This window comes from Numida meleagris, chromosome 6, assembly GCF_002078875.1.
Source record: "Numida meleagris isolate 19003 breed g44 Domestic line chromosome 6, NumMel1.0, whole genome shotgun sequence".
In the NCBI taxonomy this organism is placed as follows: Eukaryota; Metazoa; Chordata; class Aves; order Galliformes; family Numididae; genus Numida; species Numida meleagris.
Window position 1 is genome coordinate 5232752 of NC_034414.1, and position 26605 is coordinate 5259356.

The following is a 26605-nucleotide window of genomic DNA, read 5'->3' on the forward strand; positions in this document are numbered from 1 at the left end:
TAAGGGTTGTGAGACACTGGCACAGGTTGCCCAGAGAGGTGGTGGATGCCTTGTCCCTGGAGACATTCAGGGTCAGGCTGGATGGGGCTCTGAGCACCTGATGGAGCTGTCAGTGTCACTGCTCATTGTGGAGGAGTTGGGCCAGTTGACCTTTAAATGTCCCCTCCAATTCAAACCATTCTATGATTCCATGATAAATTATAAATGAGCTTGTCATTTCATATGGAAAAACACAGAAGGAGAAAGAATGAGATGAATCCTCCTACACAAGTGTCCAAGACAGACATTTAAGGTCACTTGAATTGCTTTTTGGAAGTAATTTTTTTTTTCCTCATTTTTGCACTGTCTGGAAGAGGAGGCTAGGTTCCCACTTCAGACCAACGAAATCATCTTTGAAGATCTGATTCTTAACTTGTGCAAATCAGTTTTACTCATTTCAAAGAAGTTACCTCAAAAGCCAAATCAATTTTTCTCCTCTGTTTTCCAAATTAGACACTCATTTTTTAAATTATTTCAAGTAACGATAAATATTTTTAATGACAAAGGGAAAAAAACATCTAGACAGGCCAGTAGTCTAAGTCATCTAATAATTATTACCCTTCTCCGCAGTGTCTGTGAGAATAGTGAAGAAACTCCCCTGTCAAGTTTCTAGACTAATATTGCTTTAGTAATCAAAAATAATATATCATGAGAGCAAGCTTGGGAATGAACAGCACTGCATCAGAATAACTAAGCCTCAGTTATGATCTTCAATGCCTAAGGAGTTAAATAGTCAAGGGTCTGAGATGGCCTTAAATAATTCAGTCCACATTCTTTGAGTAGACGTCTGATTTATTAAATATTCAGTAACGCTTTGAAGACTGGAATAGTGTCAGATCTCAAATTAGAAAATTTCCTTTTAATGTCACTCTTGTGTTAATTTCTGTCATATTATTTCAGGCTATTTGCCACAACTCAAACTAGGTAATATTAATAGCACAAAAAAGGATCTTCTCTTCTATTGATACATCAGTGGGCTGTCCAAAAGAAATAAGCAATTCTGTATTTGATACACAGCTCCATTAACTTCAAAACAGCAAGAGTGACCGACCTGGCCGTGGATATGGCAATCAGTAAGAGAGACTTGAGGACCTCCTCACAACTAACTGCAGGAAAGCTGCACAGAAATACAGTTTGAAGCATTATTCAACTGGTAATATACTAGGCCAGTTTATTAAAAACATATCCATATACTTGGTCTGAAAACAAAATAACAGCTTATTGCCCATGGAAAAAAAAAAAGGGGGAACAACAAGGCATAAGTGTCAAATAGTAACTCTATTACTAAACAAAAAGAGCTTAACGTAGATCTGCCAGGTTTTGAAAACAGGCAACTATGCTGGGAAATCCCTTCCTGTCTTAGCAGATTATTACATAAATCCTTATTATAGGGCTCCATAATTGTTAACCAAACTGCTGTTCAGAAAGCACTGAAACAAGATCTTTCACACGTTGGGAACTTTGTGCTGTGGAAAGTTTCTGCTGCCTAAAATATGTTACACTCTCTTGGTAATCCTGTCTATCCTAGGGTAAAACTTCCTGTTTACCTCAGTTGACTCCTAATGTTCTCATCAATACAATAATTCTATTTGTAAATTATTTTCAAGTTGATGTTGGTAACAGTTTTGCTTGCACAGGTTTCAGGTTCAATTTGTACAGAGAGCAGATTAATCATGAACGGTTATCCACAACTACTATCTAGAATACTTAGTATTTAGAGTGGTCAGTACTACTTCTGAAATTGAATAGTTTAGATGAGAGATTTGGTGCTCACACACTATTGATGTTGTAGTCATACTTCTTATATGTTTACAAGAGAGAATTCAGAAAGAACACTGAGAAAATAGGAATAAAAACATTTTTAATTCTCCCATACTGCTGGGAAAAGAGGAAAACAGACAAGCTGCAAATTCAAATTTCACCTATAAGTTTTTCCTGAGCTGTTTGGATAATATTAATTTACAGAACTGTAAATGAGTAATAAGAATGAACTCCCCAATCAGCAGAGATCGTGGTTTCCACTGTACAGCAACTAAATCGTATAGCAACTGTTACTGATGAGCTGCTGCAAGGCAGTACACAGAGCTGTGGAAGATAAAATGTCAAGCAGGGAATCCACCAACATTAATGCCACAGTAATACATCCTACAACTTCTATCTGTACCAGTTTTCACAGGCTCCTTAGCAGATAATATTTTGCACAGTCCTCTGCCAGGTGACTTCACCATTGCCTTCATCCAGCAGAATCCAGATTCCTACACACGCAGGTGTGTGTATACCTGTGTGAATGTGTGCTCAAATATTCACTCAACTGTTGCGAAGTGAGGAAACAAGAACAGTGGCTTTTACATGCACACACACAAATCCTTACTGCAACTTACCATGGATAACACAATCCAACAAGACTAGAAAGATGCCTTATTAGTTACATTTCTTTCTCATATCAATGACGAGACACAGTAACTGACCAATTTCCCCAGTACATTTCAAGCACTGTGTAAGTACTGACACTACAATAAATATTGCTCTTCCCTTGCACTGCATACAGTGTTCTGTACCCCCAGGGGAAAGTTGCATCTGAATATGAGGAGCCATCTCTTTACTGTGAGGGTGACAGAGCAATGGAACTGTCTGTCCAGAGAGGTTGTGAAGTCTCCTACTCTGCAGACATTCAAAACCCACCTGGGTATAATCTTGTGCAGTGTGCAAGATTTGTAGTTGTGGGAGGCATTACCGTGGCATTAACATTGGTGGATTCCCTGCTCAACATTTTATCTCCCACATAGGCGACCCTACTTGAGCAGGGGGGGGTTCCTTCCTACCTTAAGCATTCTGTATGATTCTGCGTCTGACGCAGGTAAATCCCTCCACATCAGAAAGCTGAATAAACTCTATAAATAAGCTACCACTGATATTTTCAAACCTCCACTGCATAGCACTCTTAGTCTATTTCACTGCTGTTACAGCAAGAAAAGAGAATTAAATTGATAGCGTGACAAGAAAAAAAAATGCACGTATGTGTAACGAAACTCACATGGTCTGCTTTCACTGTGAACACAAGGTAATTTTCCTTTTCACCTCTTCAGCTCAGACAGCCTTTGGCATTTGTTGAGCATCATGTTTTGATTTCAAGTAATATTCTTCTTTGCTTGGATAAGTATGACCTTTATGTGGCACCTGCACTCAAGTAAAATTCATTGGCAAACGAAGGCCAGACAGATGTTCCCAGTGAACACTTGAGTTTCCAAAACAATTCACATTAACTCATTGTAAGCAATCCTTTCAGGAACCTAGTGTTAGCTATCTAAATTAAAATCTGATTTACTTTTTAGTACACAACTACATCCTCAAGCATCTCACCAGAACCAACTAAGAGTCTATGTATCATTTTCCTGAAGTCAGGCTCTGAAATTCTGCCTAAGCTATAAGCTTTCCTGCTTCTTAAATGCATAATTATTTTTTGAAAATGAGACAAAAATCACAAATGGGCTTTTGAAACTGAAGCACAAGACTTAAAAGCAAGTGAGCAAGGATTTATCTCTAAAACATCACCTACAGGATTTGTATGCATTTTTCCAGATCATATATGACTAGCATCAAATTTATAGCACTGACATTTACGTAGATGTTTTAGTTATCCCCGTGACCTGAAAAGCTTTCCACATAAATAACATCGTATGTCCTCATCTTTCTGGTACTAGTAAGCACAGATATAAACATGAAATTTTCTTCATACAATCACTCTCACATATAAACTAGATGTGATATTGAATTACATAATTAAAAAGAGAGACTGAAACTAGCTGAGCATAGCTGAAGTGCATTCAGTGGCAAAATATAAACATATATTCTTTGACTATATATATATATACATGCGCACACATGTATATTCTGTGAGTGTATGTATACATACTTTCCGGTTATTCTTCATATCTTTCTTTGGAATTCTCCTTTACTGTGTCAGTAATACTGGGGTGTATTAATATATAAATTTAACATGTTTATCAACGGTGTTGTCTCCTTGACAACCCCTATGTAAGTATTTTTTAAAAATTCATTTACTATTAATTCCTCTCAATAATATTTTAGCACTTGGTAGTTTATTCTACCTCTTATGAGGTGACAAACGTGCAGGTATCCCTCTGGCAAAAGGGATAGCACTGACCAAACACACAGAAGTTACTCATTTTAATCTGGAGAATCTAAGTAATGTAACAACAATCCCACAAGATGGCACTCCACCACACTCAGGTGGAGCAATACCGGGCACCAGAGCTTGCTCTCTTGATTGCTTATTTGCAGAGGGGATTCAGTACTCACTGAGTCATCTGGAAATGTCAGCATGCAGAAAAGAATAGTTACTTTCAAGTGCAGAAATAAGATAAGAAAATATACAAAGGGAATGAAAATGCAGAATGGTGAAAACTACCATTTTTCCTTCTAGAAAACGTGAAGCACTCACTTTGTAGATATGTTACATGAGCGGTCCTTAAGGTATGAGAGGCTTACTGTTACTGCAGGACCAGTTCAATTACACTTTGAGCACTGAAGTCAGCTCAGTCCCTACCAAAGACAATCTTTAGCTGAAGCAGTGTTTTTTCACTCAAGCTGACTGGCCTGTAAGGGATGCAAGGTTAACATTCAAGTAGTGAATACTAGTGCAGTACCGAAATGGGCAGTCGGCTCTGTGCAGTTAGTAAAAGCATCTAGTTAGGCAAAGTAAAAGAAAAACAAAACAAAACAATAAAAACAGTTCAGTGTAATTTCAACGCTCTCTTGAGAGTCAAATAAATAATTTGAAAATTATTTCAAATGCAGACGATGCATGCTCTCTCTGCAGTAGAACACAGTATGAAAAGATTTCAGGGCTTTATCGAAGATAAACCAGTTGCACACCAAGATTACCTTCCCAGAGGCTCTGGCAGGAAAGTAGTCTTGAAGGATGCATGCAGACACTAAGACAGAATTCTACAGCAAGAGGGAGATCCTATGAACTGTAACATCTGAGAGGATAAACAAGATCATCTAGGCTGCGAGAACTATGCCAGGCCTTCTGCCCATTTACCTAATTCTATCTTCAGTGTTTTTAAGTGAAACAGACTGGCATCAAAGCTGTGGGGTTTTTTTTGTTTGTTTGTTTGTTTTAATTCTTGTCCTGTTCAATGGTGCATGGAGTCACAGAATCAGCTGTAGAGTGGGCACTGAACTTCCTGTGCCAGAAAAGTCTCAGCTCTCCCAGCAGAAAGCACTAGAAAACCCTAGCTAACATAATCTAAGTCTTTCCCAAAGATCAAGTGATCAAAGAATCTATTAAAACAAACAGCCATGGCATTTTCTGCCATATAGTTATTTCATCTGAAACACTGCAGGCCCTATCTAACTCAAAGCCACCTGCTGATTTCAATGGGCTTTGGATCAAGCCTTAGCAGAGGAATACTTTTTCAATCTCTTTAATGAGACACACAGTTGATTAACAGCCCTCCTGCCTGCTACTCTAATGGGAATGCTTTCATTTTTACGCTTCTCAGGGCTGCAGATATCCTTGTACATCAGCACGAAAACTTTAAAGAAAAGCTGTGTAACTGCAGCATCCCCTAGTGAATTTACACCACCCAGCTGTTACAGGAGATCCTATGGTTCTAAGAGAGTACTTGGTCTTTTAAAGCATGCCTGAGTATCAAAAAAATACTGCTGTTAAAAAAAAAACATTCAAGACAACAGTGTGAAAATATGATAGCAAATCATCCTTTGGATGTAGACTTGGCTACGTTTTCTGTTTTGACCCTATTATTTTATTAGTGCAAACATCACTGCTCAGAATGCTGCTATATTTAAAAGGATAGAAAAGGTGATTTTCAACGCCACAACATTGTGACTGAAAGTACTGATAAAGATAAAAAATAAATGCGCTACTCTTACTTATTTCCTCTGAAAATATCTACGATGCTTGTCGTACAGAAAACTTGCCCTTCTCAAACTCATTTTTCCTTTCTGCTACCAATAGCAAAAGAAACAGATGTTATTCCATAAATTGTGCACTGCTGAGTAAATACTACTGTTTCTACAGGAGACAAGAGATAATAATACCCCATATTTTAACTATTGTGCATAAGAGAACCTTCCTGCATAGAAAAACTGTCATCAGTGCTGTTTCAGCACACGTACTCATGAATCATCCAATTAGCCATTCAGAAAGAATACAGATCCGCCAAGAAGATCAAGTCCCTGTCACTGGAAGATACAGGTTTCACTTAAGTGACAATGCTCTTGGAGTACGACATGAGTTAACGCTGAGAATGTAATCAGAAACAATCAGAAACAAGGGTTGCTCAGTCCAGTTTGTCACGCACGATCAACAAGTGTTTTTTAACATCAATACAACCACATACTTTACAGAGGCACTATGGATATGCTAAAATCTATCCTAAAGTATCAGTGACTCTGAAGCTGCAAGTAAATGTAATTTTGATTAACTGAAGAATATACCATTTCTTCAAAAGCAAAGAAGTGTTACAAAGTAAAATATACTCTACACATGATCAAGGACTACAAGTAGCATAAATACAGCTATATAGTTTACAATTTCACTCCTACATGACAGCAATATCTTTAAGAGACATGTTCCAGCTCAATAAGAAGTTCCACGTCTGATCCAGGAATTGCTTTGTTTTAGCTTTTAATAAATATGGGAAAGAAAATTTCATGACTACTAACTCCTTCTGAATTTGCAGTCTTTGCCTATGAGCTTATTATGCCTGTGAAAAATAAAAATAAATCACTATTGCATTCAACTTGTTTATTCATTAGGGGCACGCTCTTAATACCTGTGGGAGACCTTTTGTTCTTCCCACTAAAGTGACTCCTCAAACCTGGCACTTTTTATGCTCTCCTTGAAACCTTTTTTCAATAGTTTTAAATAACTGTAACAGAAAAAAACAGAAAAGGATTGGGACTGTGTCATTAAATTCTAGCATAAGATGATGTGCTGACATTTCTTTCCCTTTATCAATATAAATTAGATATTATCTCTCTCCTGCACTTGACATTCAAACAAGAGATTGGGAAGGGAATGAGCGATAAAGGGAAGTATAATTACATGGATAAGACTGGTAAATCTTGACTAAGTTTCCAGGCCTAGCATCCAAATTCTCTGGTTCCTAGTATTTGAAAACTCCATCCAGCCAGCTTAGTAACATGAACTGAGTATTTGACTGCAGGTTCACTCTAACAACCTACTTCAGGCTTTTCTTGCTTTCCTTGGGATTAATGAGAAATAAACACTTTTCTGTTGTTCTCTGTCTTTTTTTTTTTTTTGTTACTGACCATTGTAGTACACTTATTTCGTAAAGATTGTTGCATTCCAAAATGATATCTCTCTATGTCTAAAGTCCTCCAACAGCCAGAACTGACTGATTACACTGAATACTGTTTCTCAAATTTTAAACGCATTCAGTTTAATATCTCACATGACCTCATGTAAAATTAAACATTCAACTTAAAATCACAAGTCAACTACCTAAGTCTGCTGCTCATGCTTTGGTTTTGCAACACGATAAAGTGTTGCTGGCAAGAAAAAAAACACTTGCCAAATGCACAGAGCTAAGAGGAAAATGTGGCAATTTATCAGCTTGCTGCCAACAGTAAGTAGGTTGCCCTGAGAAACCACAAAGTTAACATCTTACTCTGACAGAACATGAGCATGTGACTACTGACACACCTCTAATTTGTTCATTAGGGACGAAGTAACCCTACAGGCTGGAGGTCAGCAAAAAGCCAAGTTGGTGCTTCCATTACTTTCACCACTGTAATAGGTCTTGTATAATGCATTCAAGAGCATCTGAGTTCTTTTGAGAGCTTTAGTGATATTTTTGAAGACTACAGAAAAGGAGACAAAGAACAGTTTGGCATGCCGAACCATAATCCAGTGTAAATATACTTCAGCTATCAAAAATTCCTGTACTTAAAGGAATTATTCTTGCATACTAACTACTGCCTATGTCCTTTCACTGCTACAAAGAGTTACAGCATGCTACTTAAGAGCAGACAGAACTTAGTGGGAAGATTTATCTAAAAGCAACATTTGCGCAGCATTTGGAAATGGTTTGAGATGTGGGCTGTTAGCACAAAGAAGTCATAGAACTGTCAGAAAGATTTCTGCTGTTTTAGTAGCACATACCTTTTCAAATCTTCTGAACATAATTTGTTCAGAGGAAAATGGTGGCTTTTGGGAAAAATTGAGTGGACCGAGACTCTTAAAACTTAATTTTAGCTTATGATTCTGTTATATTTTAATAAGGCATTACAAAATGTTATTTGCAGATTTCATAAAAAGGAATGGAGAAAGCTCAGTAAAGGCCAAAGCTCCAACGTGTTTTTTCTTATGTAACAATAGTGTGATTACTTTCTTTTCAAATTCTAAGCATTCATTATTAATAAATGCCAATTTAAATTGGTTCGCTTCAGTGTGCGAGTCAAACTAGAATTGGTAAGCTTATTCTTAACCTAGAGAGGTTAAGAATCTTCACGTCTTATCTTGCATTCTCTGTTCCTATCAAGCTTCAGTTCTCAGCCAGTCCCCAGTGTTCCTCCATTTGTCCTGTCCCAATCACTTTGTTCTTTTGCTCCACTACTTTCTTCCCTATTAAGTACTGGCATAAATTATTTCTGCTCTAAAATCCGCTTCAACTTCTCAGAGCTAAACATTTTGCAAAGCTCAGAGACTTCCCACAGGGTTGCACTGCACAGGCACCAGTGTGCTTGTACTTAAAAAAAAAAAAAAAGAATAGTTCAGACATCACTTGTTGCTTGGGGAGACAGTACGTAAAAACAGGCTGAAAAGGACTGGAAAGCATATTCATTTTTTCTACGCAAATGACCATAACACAGCCCATTATGTCTTTTTGTTAGACATGGTGCTAACTGGAGATTAAAGGCAGAAGTGAAAATACGTAATACTTGGTTCTATTAACCTGGTGGTACCCTTTAAAAAAAAGTAAGTTTCCATTTTCTGATGCTTTCCACTATGCCAAAAAAACAGTGCTAAAACCCAAAACCGTGCTGAAAACAGTTAAATGCAAGTCTGACTTAACTCTAGCATACTCACTCTGATCCAAGAGCAATACAGGGCAACCATATTTCACTTCACAAAATTAGTTTCCCTCTCCTTCAGCGCAGAGCCACCAAAAGAATGAAACACTGTGTCAAGTCCAAGTTACCTCATGGGAACAAACACTGAACAAAGCCAAGGCTTCAGCATACTCCACTGAATTATAGCACTCCAAAGAGTTTGTGGCTACTAAAACAAAAAAATACATTCAGAAACACAAAAATCATGACTTGGTTATAAGAAATTCCACTGAGACCAAACACTGTGGTTCCACTGCATATCCCTCACTTGAGAAGACACTAATCCGAGAGAGGATAAGGCTACACACTGCAATGCACAGCCTCTTTGAATTTCAAGAAGGTTCAGGTTTTTAGTCCAAACTAAAAACATCTCTGCGACTCAGTGCCAGCCAGATGAGTGCACAATAAAATTATAGCAATTCCAATCAAATATTTGCAAGATGTAAAATTGACAAATTAGCCCTTGGGTCGACAAATCACCTCAGACTAGATGTAGCTCTCAAAACATATTTGCTGAGCTACGTTCTGGACAGGTTTCCTAATATCCATTTACTTGTAACAACAGAACAACTAAACTCTTGGTGGATTTGTTTGTTTTTAAACACAACAATTGACACAGAAATTCTAGCCCATAAATGTAGCTCCTGGATGATTAATTATTAAAAAAAACAATAAAAACAAAATTACTGAAGAAGACTAAGAATTTGGGTAAAGTATTCTATTTGGTCTCGGTAGCTAGATGCAAACTATTGGATAAGGCAGTATTTCTAAGCTCCTAGGTTTGAATATGCAATTCAAGTGCAACCTGAGTTATAGGGGCAAAATTTAATTGTTGACAGCCTCCCCCTTTTTTTTTTTTCCCCATTTCCCTTCAGCTGCATATGCCTTCAGTTTCCCCAAGACAGAACTCTAAAGCACACTGCACATGCACATTAGGTACAACCACTGTCATTTAAATTTCTCTTGTATATTACTCTGGTTATCTAAAAAAACACATATTCTGATTTGTGATTCAATGGAAGGTTGAACAATATAGGATAAGATATGGACATCATCCATCTCACTGATGACTGCACGTTGCTTAGCAGAACTAGAACTTGACTCTTAACTGCTGCCTTAAAAAAAAGAAACAAAAAGAAAATTTGCAAGGTTTGGATAGACTATCAATGCTGGCTGTAAAACTGAAAAATCACTCAATTCAAACCATCTTATATTCTACAAACTCCAGTGTGTGCGTGTCCCTCTGCCAATGGACAGTAAGCTCAGCTGCTGGATCATCTATCGCTCTTCCTAGATTTTGCACCTGCGCACAAATTACTTTTTCAGTAAGATGTTTATACAAAGCCAACAGCTATATGATATTATGAAGACTTTTCCAAGGACACTAGTTTTTCAAAACCAATGGAAAGCATTAGAAACTAAGCAAATGCATGCTTACCATTTAGAATAATAGTGAAGGGACAAAAAAACATCTCCCACATATTCTAATACAATAGCATAAAGAGGCAACATGAACATAAATATACATAAAATATGAAATGTAAGAAAGCAATATAAAACACCATAAACATAGAAATTACAGAAAGGAAAGGGGAATTACACAAAAGGAAAACAACATCGTGGTCACAATGCATTTAAGTGAATAAGTAAGGAAATATTGCAGTGGTATGTTTATATACTTAAAATGACATGAATCCAAGATGACAAATGGCCCAAATGTTCATCTCCTATAGCTGGAGGATAACAGGGCCAGGAAGATAACCAAAGCAAAGAAAGCAGAATATTTGTTTCAAGCATCTGAGATACCAGCTTTTCAACTCCGTCCTCCACAATACTGAGAAGTCTTTCATTAGTACACTTCACAGCTAGTGTCATTACCCAGTTATGAACTATTCTATAACTAAAATCAATCTAGGCAACTCTGTGCTATGCACGCATCTTTAAGCACAAGTGTGGGCTCTGGGAGCTGTTCCCATCTTCCTGATTCCTCTCTTTCAAACTGACCCAGACATGGCAGAAGCTGCCACACATTCCAGCAGGTCCTGAGTCTGGACAAAGAAAACAGCAAGCACTCTGGATAATGTTCTCGCTCTGCAACGTAGACAAGACCCTCCATTATCCATGCACAATGTAGGGACTTCAGTATTCAGATAGTCAGTTTATCATGTGCTTGTAACTGAGGTTGTAAGTGCTGGGAATGCGGAAAGTGTTGTACTTCTGAGGTCAATGACAAAAAATCCTGGAGTACAATATGAGAGCAAGTGCTCAGTCAAGCTGACTCTACAATGGCACACCAACAGCATGGTGGCTCTGTCCAAACAGAAAAAAGCAACCAAGCAGCAAGAAAAAGATAAGCAAGAAAAATGTCTTACCAAAACTACTTATAATGAAAAACAGTATACATGAAAATACGAGTCAAATATTAATTTCAAAAGGCATCTGCTCCTTTAAAAATCAAAACTAGGAAAGTACAAGCAGTTTTGTTTAAAGCAGTCAGTAATTGTATTACCATGGAAAACCCACAGTTATGTATAGCTGACTGGATATCAGCTGGACAAGCAGATAAAGGGAATATTTTTGTTCAAGAGCAAGAATATGGAGTTTTGATGCAATGCTATCAGTCAATATCAGAAATGTTCTTTGTAATTCAGGATTGTATGAAGCAAATTTCAGAAGCAGGATTAACCCCATGACAAAATGAAATTGTTGATTCTCTGGAATTTCAGTCACCACTGAGCGTGTTTCTATTGGCTACGCATAAATACGGGATACTTCCTATTATAACCAACTTTGGAGAAGGCTGGATGGCTCAGTAACCACTAAATATCTCAGCAAATTTAACAGAAGTCTCTGCCACCAACAAGAATAAATATCTTTCTGCTGGGTATGATGAGAGAGAGAAGAGCATTGCAGTCAGGCACTGGAATGGGCTGCCCAGGGAGGTGGTTGAGTCACTGTCCCTGGAGGTGTTCAGGAAACATTTAGATACAGCGTTGAGAGACATGGTTTAGTGGGGTTATTCGCAGTAGGTGGATGGTTGGACTGGATGATCTTGTAGGTCTTTTCCAACCTAGCTAATTCTATGATTCTATTCTCACCGACACAGAATTTATTAGGAAGCCATCCATGGAAGAATGGCACAAAGCAGGAGGAATCTCCTCGTGACACTTAGAAACACCTTCGATGAACTGATCATATGCCAATCTCTGCTACAGAATGCAATGAACATTTAACAAAGTTGAGAAATGCCAACTGTCCTAGATAAGTGGAGCATTAACACAGTACGCTGACTTCATAAAAATTGGTGCCAGCAATCAAGGTGCGACTACACTAGAAGGAACAAAGCAATTGTCTAAGAATGACATTAAGTTGTTCCAAAAAAATAAATACAAGTCCAAAACAGTTCACTTAACTACCAGAGTTCAGGAAAACAGCAGACTCTCCAAATAATAAATTATTTCAACAGTGAAATAATTTATTTTTCCACAGTAACCACATTAATAGATCACGGTAAATTTACGTTACTGGCACACAAGAAACAAAATCTTTGAAATATGACGGTGACAAAGACTTCTTAGAAGATGACAAGGGATGGTTACATCAGAAATATCATTGGCGACAACAGAATTTTGTCAGCAATCAACCAGACGACTTACATGCTGTGATTATCTCCAGGACAGACAAAGGAATAACCTTAAGAGAAAATCAGACAGATAGAATTATAGCAGGTCATTATGGTACAGCTAGTAGGCAATGCACCCTGGGAAAAAGTTAAAAAGAAAACTTGAAATTGCCAATGAAAAGAGAATATTAAGACATAAATAGATCCCAGCTGGTGGTACAAGCTGCCTTAATAATCCTATTATCCTATTTATCTTATGCTTTTTTCTTTTCAGTAATACTGCCTAACACAGTATGTAATGGTTTTATGCTGTATTTTGAAAGTCAAGTACCGCTACATTTAGCCTGTGACTATTTGCACTATTTGCTGGTGCATTTTAACAGTTGCAGATAAACAAATATGCCATTTTCTCTCCAAATACCTTATAATGCATGAAATGCAGTGTGATGTGAAGTCATCAATTGGTCACAAAGCTGTAAAACTGCTGGACTCTGTAACTGTTTCCCACAGTTAAAGACATACACGTACCAAAATCACTTTCTAATGCAAAAACAGAAAGGATATAAATAAACTTGATTTTGGTAAAGCTTTCATGGAATAGTCACCTCATTTCTATGTATAAAGATTTCAAGGAACAGTGGTGATTCCCACAGCTACAGTTTGTTAAAAAGAGAAACACCATTGTACAGTGAGGAATGGAGCAGAATGCTTTAGAACTGAAGTATACAGCCATAGAATTCTGTGCAGAAACCCAACCTCTGTAAGAGAAGAGCAGTAAAAAACCAAACTCACAGATAGTTGCCATTTGGTTTGGTGCATACAACTAGCTGCACTGACCATTGTATTATCAAGGCTTATGTTTGATAAGAAGATTTGCAACACTAATAGTTATATGTAATAATCAGTTTCTGACATTCCTTGGCACAAGTATTCCAGGGCTTGCTGTTCCACGAGTGTAACTGAGGAAGGGTGGCAGAACTAATCTGTTAGGAACAGCAAGCTTAGCAAGTAAATGTATTCTTGCAGTAGGTTACAACTAAAGCAACAGGCCATACTAAAAATTTTCTCATATGAATTATACCAATACAGCAGCACCAATAAAACCTTGCACAGCTGCTCCCAGGGATATAAGTCTACTCTGAGTCTTGTTAGGTGCTATTTTCACTTGGCTACTGAACTGCTTCAGAATTTCAGCAAGTCATTCAGCTTTACTCAGTGTCATTTTTCTGGCTGTACTTAAATGATGATAATGATTAGGACTTCCTCAGTAAGGTGACCAACTGGTGAATATAAAGATGGGTGTGTTTGGCCCTGGAAAATCACGTTTTTTAAAATATACAATATATCAGCTATCCTCGGCAGCAGAAAAACTTTCATGCCAGTATAACTGATAATCATGTCAACGGAATAAAACTTCTCCTTGCACACAAATATTATAAGAAAATTTCTGCTTTTACAGATAGTATCACAGAGCAAGCATTTCCAGGAAACAGGCAATAATCACTGCCAGCAGTCTGTGCCTAGTTTCAAAAGCTAGGACTTAACTACAATCCTTGTGAATGATCTAAATCTGGCGGCAGCCATACAACCAACACTCACATCTGAATGCTGATCCATCCGTTTCTTCTCCTGAACTTTGGTGTTCAATTAAGGGAGCCTTACAGTTTGCTCCGCATTTCTTTCACTATGTCAGGCAGAGCAAAAGAAATGCAGAATAATCATGAATCAAGTCCCACTGTTTAATAGGAAACAATCACACGAGCCTTCCTCAAACAACGTATGACCTGTAAGCTCACACTTGCATTCAGAAATAATGCCCACTTGCGGGCATGCATCCATTATTTATTTGCTTTCTCGAGCATAAGAGGACACTGGGAAGAATAAACAGATAGATAGACAAATGCTACAGCAGGAACCAATGTGAAGACAGTTGTTTCTTCATTTGTATTCAGTTTGCCTGCTCTCAGATTAACAACCTTCATTTTCCATCGGTCCAAACATGGAGAGGACATTTTTCTTAGCAAAGGTCAAATTCTAAATTCTTTGAACATCTTAGCCTGTTACCAATGAATAAGCATTAACTGGACTTAGTCCTGTGCACGTCTTACTTGTTCTCTGAAGATACTGAAAAGAGGCTAAATCTGTTTGCTTTTAGTAACATAAAAAGCAAATATCCCTGCTTTCTGAATCAGAAGTAAATTAAGTACCTTTACAGAAGGGTAAAGAAAACTTCCTCTGAAAATCAGCACCATACAAGACATAAATGTTAGAACAAAATGCTACCTACTGGGGCTTCCTGGTGAGACGCAAACCTGACAGAGAGATGCAGTACAGCTTCCTGAGGACAGCAGACGTCCATGTTTCAAAGCACGTTCTCTTCAGCCCTGAAGCCATGAGCAGGGCTATGCATTCGTTGCTACATTGTCAGTGAAGCTGCTCAAACACGAGGATGAAATTGGAAGCAGCAGCCCAAATCCTGCTCAACACAAGAAAGAAATAGCTCACTGAGTACAGAACAGAACTTTTCAAGACATAAATTTATAAAGGATATCAAGAGATCAGCCTACAAAGGGCAGAAGATTTCCAAAGAGGCATCCCTAAGTCAAATGCCATTAAAGCAGATGATTCTTACTCTTACACATCAAGCACTGAGAAGATAATAGGTTTTGGCAGCCTGACAGAGTAGAAATATGATATCCTAAAAGTACACAAACATTCAGTTGTTGGTCAAAATTTAAATCCAAATTTTGGAAATAATCAATAATGTTTATAATATTGCCAGAATAAAATAACAACGGCATACATCCAGGCTGGAAAGTGATCAAATCCAGTATTTAAAGGGGGGTCTACAGAAATGATGGGGAGGGACTCTTCAGTAAAATTGTTGTGACAGGAAAAAGGGTAAGGGTTTTTGAACTAGAAGAGGGTGGATTCAGATTAGATACAAGGAAGAATTTCTTTACTCAGAGGGTGGTGAGGCACTGGCACAGGCTGCCCAGAGAAGCTGTGGATGCCCCATCTTTGGAGGCATACAAGGCCAGCTTGGATGGGGCCCTGGGCAGCCCGATCCAGTGGGAAATGTCCCTGCACATGGCATCGGGTTGGAACTGGATGAGTTTTCATATCCCTTCAAATCCAAGCCATTCTAAGTAGACTTTTATGTGCAGTCTTACAAAATAACCGTGATTAGAAAATACCATTGTAACACGTTAAAAGGTACCCCAAAGCACTTTGTAAGATCCTTTAAAAGTATTTTAAACCACTAGCTTTATGGTGATATTCAGACTTCCAGCAGCTTTCAGATTTGGTGCGAAAGAAACAGTTCTGCTGTGGACAAGTCATTAGGTCATGACTCAGCTCACAGCCAGCACTTGCATCACATTTTTCACAAGACAATAAGGAGAACTCATTATGCAGGCTACCTATTTGCAGTTCTGTTTAAGGTTTAGTTAATGTCTTTATATGCTTGTATTCAAGCTTGTGTGGGCAAAAGGGAGAAATCAACACTTTTATTTGTAATTAAATATAATTATGTAGGTACTGTGGAAATCGAACTTTAGCTCCTGTGGACAACATACATTTAATGGCAACAAAATAAAACCTCTCAGGTCCTTTTCTTTCATCCTTCCCTAAACTAACTTAGCTCTTGTTTCACAACCAGCATTCAAACAGAATATTACTTACTCCCAGAAAGAATGAAGTCCCCAGGTCCCCTGAGCTGGACATCCCCATAGTATCAGGGAGTTTACAGAGCGTAACGAGCGGCACCATGATGATCACAGCAGGGCTGCAGGGCTGTGGGGCTGTGTCTAACAAACAACACATCATACTAGGATTTACTCAGAATTTGAATTTGTCCTGTTTTCTTCCATAAAATCTTTTTTTTTTTTTTTTTTTTTTTTTTTTTTTTTTTTTTTTATTTTTACTATCAAGAGCATAGGCACTTGCTGTAAGCCAAGCCTTTCCTCCCAGGTGCCACACCCCTGCTCTCTGTCGTGAGCCTCCCTAGCCCTAACGCAGCTTCAAAGGCTCAGAGTTGCACCTGACACAGGGCTCCATCCCTTCACTCCCAGTTTGCTGGTGCACTCTTTAACAGAAAAGGTTTCTTTTCTATTTATGCCAAAGCGCTCTCTATCAAATCCGACAGCTTATTTCTTCCTCTGTACTTGCTACAATCACCCACCTCAACTCTGACTGTACCTATTTGAAAGAGCACACTTCATAGGAAAACTCGCAGAAGAACCCAGAGCAGACAACACTTGTGCCACCGAGTGCTCCAGCACGTTAGCTGGACACTAGACACACAGGTGCCTTTGCCTCAAGACTCTGAAGAAAACAAATAGGAGTTGTGGTTGTGACAAAAATATGTAACCTGAATTAGGCACCTTCTCCTTATCAGACAGGCCAAATATAATCATATGACAATTTTATTTTCATTTAACGTTCACATTAAAAAGAGATGCTTCATGTGATAAAAAAGGTTCTACAGAAGTGGAGTATCTGAATCAGTTCCAGTTAAATAGTAAAAAAAGAAAAAAGCTTCCTCCAACTTGCTTAGATTAAACTCTAAAGAAGAAAAGAATTTAAAAAATCTCTGTCTTTCATCAGCACTTTGCTGGTTTCTAGGCCAATCTACACAGATAGCATGTAGTTACAAGACATCGACAGAAGTTTTCTACAGATACGACACAAGCTGTTAAAACGATGCTGTTCACACGATAAATGAAGTTAACCAAAACCTAAAATCTAAAATCCCGAAAAGTTCTCCAGGAGGGAAAATAAATAGCAAAAGGCTGACTTTCTGCGCAGGGTACCATTCCAGTTAGGCAGATGAAAGCTAACGTGACCAGTCAAAGCCAGTCTGACTGCACGGATGGCAGACTTGCTGCAACATAACAGGCTGGAGCCTAAGCTCTGACTCTAACCCTACACAATCAGCCTCACACTTCGACACCTACAATGGAAAGGGGAATGCACACATCTCGCTGCTCTTCCTATATTTATCTAATATAAATTGGTGTCACAACCTGTACCACAAATGCCTCCTCTCATGAATTATTCCCCTTCATTAACTCCATGCATCTCCTCAGCAGCACAAGTCAGCAGAGGAAGCCTTATCACCCGCTTTGAATGATTGCACTTGACAGTCTCTCTGTCATCATTAAGGCAATGCATGACTCAAGCTATATATATATATATGGAATTTACAACAGCTTTCTGTTAACAGTCAAATACACAGCCTACATCCTGCTACTGTCGCACTAAGATTAAAGTTTTATATTCCAGAGCATTCAAGTCCTGCCTGGACACCTCCTGATGTAAGCATTAAATTTGCTCTCACATCCACGGGCTTTCACTTGTTTACAGACAACTATTCCACCCATCCCCAGTGCTGTGGCAAGAAGTTAGGCAAAAAGTCACCCCAAATAACAATCCTGTGTTTTAAAAAGATACTGACAAAAGATAATTGTGTACTGTTAACTATTTTAGCTTAAAGTGGCTATATATTTCAAGCCCCTCGCCCCTTAAAGCAGGTTTAGTTTTCTCTTAAGGCTTGGCTACTACTTACCAAATCCAACACTCTCATTGTTTCTGGGGGAACAGAAGCTCTTTGAACCACAATTTGACCACCTGAATATTTATAATGAATGAGAACTGGCTTCTGTCGCAGCCCCAGCTCAGCCCCGAACGTTCTATTTGTTTAGGTTCAGCTGTTTCCGTAACATCAGGCAAGCAGCGCAGCTGTACTGGCTGCTCTGTTACTAACACCTGCTTGTGGGGCTTGTTACAACGTCTCCAGGTTCCCCCTATGCCTTCCTGCATTTGCTGCAACTGTTAATTCATCTTCCTCCTTCTTATCGTCCACTGAAAGTCTGCTGGAGAACCATTCAGTAATTACTTAGACATAAATGACTTGGAAAGGAGACAGAAAGCTTCTAGTGATTATCTCGTTGGCCTTCGCTTGTTGTTCATGCTGCTGGGCTGCGCTCCAGGCAACACTGGAGCAAGGCAGAAGCACACAAGGGATGACCTTGCAGATATTTCTGCCTTGTTGGAGGGTAACTGCAATACACAGCAGCAGCAGGTAGGGAAGCTCAGAGCCCAGTGACCACACCCCCCCCGCAGGTGGCCGCCACAGCGCTGACTGGAAAAGCCCTCGCGACTCGCGCTCAGCTCCACAACACGCGAAAAAGGCAAGAGCGCGTGCCCAACGGCCGCGCCTCCGCAACACGCGGGAAGGGCATGCACAGCGCGTGCGAAAGCGCACGCGCAGGACATGACCGTGCGTGGCCACGTGACTTCCTCCCCGCCGCTTCCGCCCCGATGAGCGCTGTGCCCCGCCCAACCGGAAGTGCTGCTCCGTGTGTTCCGGTGGTTCCACCGCTCTATGGTAGCTGGCGGGAGGCGCGGCCCATGTCCGCCACCGGCAGCGCTGCTGTAGCCGGGGCCGCGCGGAAACCGGGTGCGGTGGTCCCGGCGCAGAGGCGGAGGAAAGTCCACGGCAAGGTACCGGGGAGGGGGCGGCCCCTGCCGCTGCCGCTGCAGTGGTTGGTGAAACGGCAGCCGCGCCAGGAAGGCTCCGTGCCGGGGCTGGGCCGGGCCGCGGGGCTTGTTCCGAACGCAGCCCGAGCCCGGCACGCTACCGCGTGGGGCCGAGCGGCTGCGCTGCGGGTTGCAGTCGCGACATCAGGACTTCTCTTTCCCTTCGACCTCTCGCAGCCCGCAGCTGCCGCTCTAAACCGGTTTCCTGCCTTCTCTGTTCCTACCTCCGAGAAGCAAGACAGCCCTCGCTCTGCTTCACGCGTACTTTGCACATGCGCTTCGCTGTCCTGATCCTCGTCACTGTGTCCTGCTTTAGTTTGTTGTCTGTAAACACTCCTTGCTGATTTCACAGGTGTCAGCACCGGCCTCTATTAAAGCACCGGGCTGGTGGAGCCCTCTCCTATTTCAACCAGAGAATTAAAGGCAAAGAGCCGTGTATTCCTCCCAAGGCGGGGGGAAGGAAGAAGTACAGCTGAAGCTTCTGCCGAGAGATTTTGCAAACGGACTGAGTGAGACACTCTAAGTCATGGCACGGCACGCTGCTGGGTGCTCAGTGCTGTCATTTCTTAATTAGAACATCCACCATGAACTCAGACTTCTGGTGCATCTGCAAATGCTGACAATTCAGAATTACTTTTCTGCTTATCTGGTGTGCTTCCTCATGTGCACCCGCCCACCAGAGCAGGAATCAGTCACAAGATGCACGTTCTGACGCTTGCACCAGGTTTGGTGCATGGCCTGCAACAGACTTACTGAATCATGTTGTTAAGCGTTGAGGTATTGCTGTTAAAAACACTCTCAGCTGCAGTGAGCTTTGCTCTTACAGAGTTCCACGTACCATAGTGTAAAAGACAAGCGTGCACTCAGTGACAAAAAAAAGTAACTTGTTCTGAGTATAGATGGTTTGCTAAGAGAATAAAATGCCCTGAGAAATCAATATAAAACACATCCTAATTATTAATTCATTACCTCAATTACTAACTCATTACCCTTTCTGTACAGATAGCTTTCTAAAAAATGAACTAATTTTGCTTCATTTTGAGATTCACCTTCCCCTCCTACCTCCTTTTTCTTTTAAACTCAGGTCTTTCTAAAACTGTGCCTCTACATTCCAGATTCTTATGCCTTGTTTAAGAATTACTGCTGTTATACCTTGCTTCATCTCAAGTTGTAGAATTATGCTTAAAAAGAATTTTACTGCTCTACAGCCAAGCATATCATTTATGTTTGGAATGGGTGAATCACTCAACAACCGCATGTCCTACGCAACACCTTTAAATTGCTGTGCATACAGTTTAATATGTGTTTAACTGCTTCAAGTATGTGCATCTGGTTCAAAAAACTTAAGGCGTTACAACCAAGGGGATTTCTGCTGCAAAAAAATGCTCCTGACAGTGGCTTTTCAGAGTGTTTTAAAAAGGCCTCTCACTGTTCTGTGAGGAACTTTTGCTGCTGTGATCGTATCTCCGTCTACTGGTTAAATTTACACATTTCATTTTCATGTCATTAGGTTGTTTGTGCTGCTGCTCGCCTGTATGTTATTAGAAGTAGCATCCTGGACTCTCTTTTTCCATTCTGCAACTGTCTGATACTTTCATTCATTAAAAAGGTGCATTATCCTGTTCAGCGGTTAGAACAAGTAACAATGCTTTTCCGTTTCTCTGACTATGTCTTTGCAGAGTAGTGTGCAGGTAAACAGTAAGATCCCAGTCAGGTCACACTATTTAACTAAAGCTCTCAGAAGTTTTGGAAAATGAATTCCTTTCCTTTAGTTGATATATTTTTCCCATTATGATGTAGTAGAAAATAGCATGAGATTGACTCAGGCTTTGATGTTTTAGGGCCAACACTGGATTTGCAACAAGTTTTGGCATGGGCAGGACCACTCTGCAATAGCTAGCTTAAACACAGTATTACAAAAAATTAATAAGTTTAAATGACTGCCCCATATTTATGTGATGCAGGTGTAGCAGTCAGCTGGAAAGAACTGCATGCAAAGGCCATCCAACCACAACAAGGGCAGGCATCCTTACACGTACTGCAGGTGGCTGTTACCTGGAGATGCTCAGGTTCATTCAGGGTGCTGACTCACACCTGTCCAGGCTTTTCTTTGCTGTCTGTGAATACACAGGAAGAGCACACAGGAAGGAGCTGATAGCTGCTGGATGTAAATTGCCAGCTGGCATCAGACAGCCTGTGCAGCCTACCTTCAGCAGCCTTTTTTTCCCCTGAAACTACATGGAAACCAGATGGATGAGTTGTTCAGACATGAGACATTCCTTTGGGCCCTCTCCTTGAGCTGCTGGGAGTGTGCCAGTGGGAAGCCGGTGAGCAGAGAAGGCTGCTGTTGAACAAATCATCCACCTCGCCCCTCGCCTCCAGATTGCCTTTGATAAAGCAATGCTGCTGAATTGATACTTAGAATGGCTGGTAAAAAATTGCCTCTGAAAGGAGTATAAGATGAGCGTATCTAGACTAGAAGGCTATAGTATAATTTAGGAAATGTATCTTAAACCTAGTTTGTCAAGCTTACAGATAAAGGTTTGCAGCACAAATCTGATTGATTTTAATGCTTTCTCTAGGGTGATCTTCATAGAGACCACTAAAGACTTCAAAGAACTCATTTTAGGCAAACTAAGTGAAATAAGTTGTTCTGATAAAATGGATCCTTGTTCAGTTGGAATTCAGCTTCAAGCTACCAATGAGTGTCATAGGACCTATTATACCCGTCACACTGGCTTCAAGACTAAGGAAGATATCTCTTCATTTGATCTGCTATTGCTTCAGCTTAGGACTGGAATGACCCTTTCAGAGAACGACACTATCTGCTTCCATCATGCAAAAATTTACATTGAAAGATTTGAAGACTTACAGAAGTCGTGTTGCGATCCCTTTAACATGCACAGAAAGCTATCAAAGAAAAACTTGCGTGCAATTGACCTGCATGACGCAACTTTTCTGACTGCCAAGTTCGGAAGACAGTTCGTACCCGGTTGGAAGCTTTGTCCCAAATGTATGCAGGTAATAAATGGGAGTGTGGATGTCGAAGCTGAAGAACGCCAAAGAAGAAAGCTTGATTCGGACGTATGTATATGGATCAGTTGTCCCACCCCCTCTAAGTTCTGCAGACTGTTGGACCTGGGCTTCATACAAGTCCTATATAAATGAACTAGTTGAAATACAGAAAGGTGTAGTCGTTTGATGCATGGGAGTGTACTGTATTTGAACTCTTATTTGGAGGACCATTCAATGAAATGAGTGCATACACACATTCCACTTTTTTACTTGAAAAATCCTCTTCCCTAATTAAATATTGGGGTCTTTATAATTAAAGCAATTGTGTGCGGTAGGGTGACATATACCTCAGATTATGTAAATACCGGGCAGCTGCTATTGTTTTAAGCTGTTTCTCAAGCCCTGTGAAAAGCAAGTTCCTGTTTAAACACCGCAACGGTTGTTTCTAAGAGCACTGAGATAAACTTATGGGCCAGTCTCTTCAGTTTTAAAAGAATCCACTGTGTCTAGCAGTTCATTACCAAGTGAACCTGCATAGAAGCAAATTAAGTGTCCGCTGTTGTGGTGTCTGAGCTGCCCCTGTTTGTTCAGGGGCAGTAACGAAGTGGTGTGGGAGGATGATGCTCTAAGTGCTGAGTTTGGAATACAGTTTATACGTTTCTGGGTGCTTTGTTTGAAGTGTGCAGGTAATCAGAACCAAGTGGAAAACCAAGTCAACAAGAGTTCATCCACATACGCTCTAGAGCAAAATAGCATGGCGTTCACGGAGCAGTCGCCCCTCTCAGCCCAGGAGCAGCCACCCAACTGTATTTTACGACTGCGCAACGGGTTACATATGAAAATACTGATTAAAACTGCTGCTATAAAGCTTGTATTATTGATTTTAGAGACTGGTAGAGTTCTCTAATATCACACTTAAGAAGACTTAATTCTTCTGAGGAATACAGTGCTTACAGTTGGGGTCAACAGTTTACCTAAGTTATTAGAATATCCTGGCTTGACTCAGTATTTCCTTAAGAATTTAGATACGTACTCAAAATGAAGTGAGATTTTCTGTCTCCGTTCAGGGGCGTACAGCTAAGGCTTTGAAGTCTCTGCAGTTCGCTAACCCAGGACGACAGACCGAATTCACTCCTGAGACCAGTAAGAGGGAAAAAAGAAGGCTGCAAACAAAAAATACGTCATTTAATTCAGACAGGTGAGCAGCTTCCTGTATTTACTTTTTCATTAGTTTTCACTTCAAGATAAGAAAACCTTTATGGTCACTGTCCCTGTAACGCTTGCACATTTCAGACAATGAAAATACAAACAAGCTTCTGGTAAGGTGCGACAATACTACATAGATAATAAATGAAGCTGTTAATTTATGCATAAAAATCTGGTAATAGATTAAACTTGAACAGAGTGAGATCGAGTACACTTAAAATACTGGAATTGTCATATTTCAGTTAACTCAGTAATTACACTTCAGAAACAAAACCGTGCACGTTAAATCCTCACATATTCTAAAAGGAGTAGCATCCAAGTTAGATGACACTGGATAACAAATTTCAACTTTCTAATTAGACCTATTTTAAAATCAGCTTTCCTGCAGAGTAAAAGGGTTATGCAGCTGAGTTTTGTCTGTCATTTTCTACTAGAAGTCTGGACCGATTCAGTCTCCCTGAATTTAACCTTACAGGAGAAATATGGACTCGGTGCTGCTTACCATATGCCTATACCTTCCACCTCTATTTGTTTCTTCTAGTCAGTTCATTGACGAGCTGCAACTAGGGAAATTTTGATGAGATGAGGAAAATGTTTTGAATTAAGTGTGTGGTCAAGCACTGGATGAAAAAATGTCTGGAGTCTCCGACCTTAGAGCTGTTGGGAACTCAACTAGGTGTGGCTCTAAGCGACTTGATCTAAGTTGTCCTGGTTTTGAACACAGGGTCAGACAAGACAAATACCAGAGGACGTTTCTGAGCAGAGTAATTTTGTGTTTCTGCAGTTTAATGGAACTGGTTGGGATATGAGTAGTGATTAAAGCATAAAAACTACTTCTAAATTAGAACATGCACACATTGAATTATTCTATATAACTTCCATTGAATTATAGCTACAAGCTACAAAAGAAAAGTAATTTAAGGAAGACTTTCACATCACCTGAAAGATATTGTAAAGTTTACATCATAAATATTCCTAAGTGCTTGAGTAAACGTTTAACCTGTTGATGAAATAAAAACTTCCTGGTCTTGAAATTAGTTCAAAAGCACTATAATGACAATACAACGTAAAGCTGGCAAATGTTGTTGAACACAGTAACACGTATACACTTAAATTAGTGCAGCGGTAAAATGAACATCTTCGAAAAAAGCAAAGTTCTGTCCATAGCTATTAGCTGCTTGGTATTAAAATAAGGATATAACCTGCTTTTCATCATACAGGCAAGTTATACCAGCCAAGAGTAAAGTCTATGATAGCCAGGGACTGCTGCTTTACAGTGGGATGGACCTCTGTGACTGTCTCGATGAAGATTGCCTGGGATGCTTCTATGCTTGCCCCAAGTGTGGCTCCAACAAGTGTGGCACCGAATGTCGCTGTGACCGCAAATGGCTGTATGAGCAGATTGAGATAGAAGGAGGAGAAATCATTCGTAATAAGCACGTTGGTTAGTGCATATGCTCTTTTTTTTTTTAAACCTGGATGTATGTTCCACGCTTAAACAACATAACTTAGTTGTTTCCTGAAAACCATTGTAATTAGTTGTGTGTTGTGATAAATGTGCTTCCACATTCCATCTCAGTACGATTAAGGAAACATTCTTAATCATACTACTTGTTGTCACACTTCATTCTATGTTGCACTGTCTTGTTAGTCATTTAAGTTTTCATTGAACAGTCTTGCACTGTAACAAATATAAGGTGCTAAATTTCCATGTGGCATACCATTATCCACTCACCATCATTTCTCATAGGGCTTCGCTGAGTGCACCATGTCCTTGTATGCCTCACTTTTCAGTTGCATGGTTTTGAACCATTTTATGGAAACACTTTTCTATTGTTATTAACTTAGCTACATCCAGTATTAATAAAGATTTCTCCACTACTAACAGTGAATGCTGCATCTTTACTGTAAATTGTCACAGCTACCTCTGATAAATTCAATCATTTTCATTTATCTTGATTCAAAGGTATTTAGGAGTACAGATCCCATCTGAGTTACTGGGATTTGGGATCCAGTTATCCTTAAGAATTCATAAGTCTCACTGTTAAGAGTGTTATTAAACTGTCGAGATGCTGAGAAATATATAAAAGTATTTCACTGTGGTAGTGTTTGGTTGCTTTCTTGTAGCACTTGAAATAATTTTGCTGTATTTCTTATCGGTCTGTAATTGGACTGGTACTTCACAGCCCTCTCCCCTTTCTTTCTTTTTGCTTGTTTTTAAGGTAAAGGTTTACATGCAGCTGAAATGAATTCAAGTGTCTGTTCCCAAACTAAGAATATCCAGACTGCTACAAAAAACAGTTGAACTGAAATTTTTGGTTGATAAAATATTTCTCCTCAGAAAGTTTAAGTTTCGCTGAATTACAAGATGTGTGGAAATAAGAACTTATAATTGAAATATTAGTTAATATTTAATGTGTTGTTCTCTGGTATTTTTGTGCTGTGTTAAATACATTTTCTGCTTCTGTGACAGACTTGGAAGATCTGTATGTTTGTTAAATCACATTTATTCAAGAATGCTGTTAACTATTACTTTCTGAAACTTGTACGTGATAACTCTGTATAATCTTGCTATTTGTTCAGAGTATTTATTTTTCAATTTCTTGAAGGTTGCCACTCTTAAAATCCAGTTATGCTTTGTGTTGTACTGACATCTGCTGGTCCTAGCCAAGCATAAGCATGGATTTAGTCCAAGTTGTTGCTGTTAGATCCACTTAGAAAATAAAGTCTTTCTTTTTTTTTGACCAGAACATCAGCTGTTCTTTCAAAAGTGTGTGCCACGCTGACCTGGACTTCTAGCCACCCCTATCACAAGAAGCATCATGCAGATTTCTTGATGCTCCAGGTAGCAACACCACCAATGAGTAATAGCTGTGGCTTCCCTTTTGTGCAACTAGCATTTAACTTTGTTGACTACAGAACGCACACATCCTAACACAGCAGTTACCTGTCTTGTGTGCTTGATCCATATTTGGAACTGTTATAGCTCTTAAGCAACATTTTGTATTAGACAAAAACACAAACATACACCCATGTCAGAAGGAGCCAGGGAGA

General features: G+C 39.6%; 2 protein-coding genes across 7 annotated transcripts in view; one reads left to right on the forward strand and one right to left on the reverse strand.

Annotated features, from left to right (window-relative positions):
• The window catches only part of KCNA4 (potassium voltage-gated channel subfamily A member 4), a 307754-nt gene extending 286464 nt beyond the window's left edge, over positions 1-21290 (reverse strand). For 4 of the 6 annotated variants that reach the window (XR_002440499.1, XR_002440478.1, XR_002440480.1 and 1 more), the window contains exons 1-2: positions 19555-21290; positions 15075-15263 (exon numbers count right to left, since the gene is read on the reverse strand). The gene's annotated coding sequence lies outside the window, so the exon portion shown is untranslated. Of the gene's footprint in view, positions 1-15074; positions 15264-16471; positions 16597-18356; positions 19025-19554 lie in introns of those variants that run through there. The other 2 variants (XM_021402962.1, XM_021402961.1) reach the window with 2 other exon arrangements.
• Positions 19157-26301, forward strand: ARL14EP (ADP ribosylation factor like GTPase 14 effector protein). The gene is made up of 4 exons (XM_021402967.1): positions 19157-19294; positions 21913-22414; positions 23413-23543; positions 24772-26301. Exons 2-4 carry the CDS (start codon positions 21992-21994, stop codon positions 24998-25000), a joined length of 783 nt encoding a protein of 260 aa, XP_021258642.1. The 5' UTR covers positions 19157-19294; positions 21913-21991; the 3' UTR covers positions 25001-26301.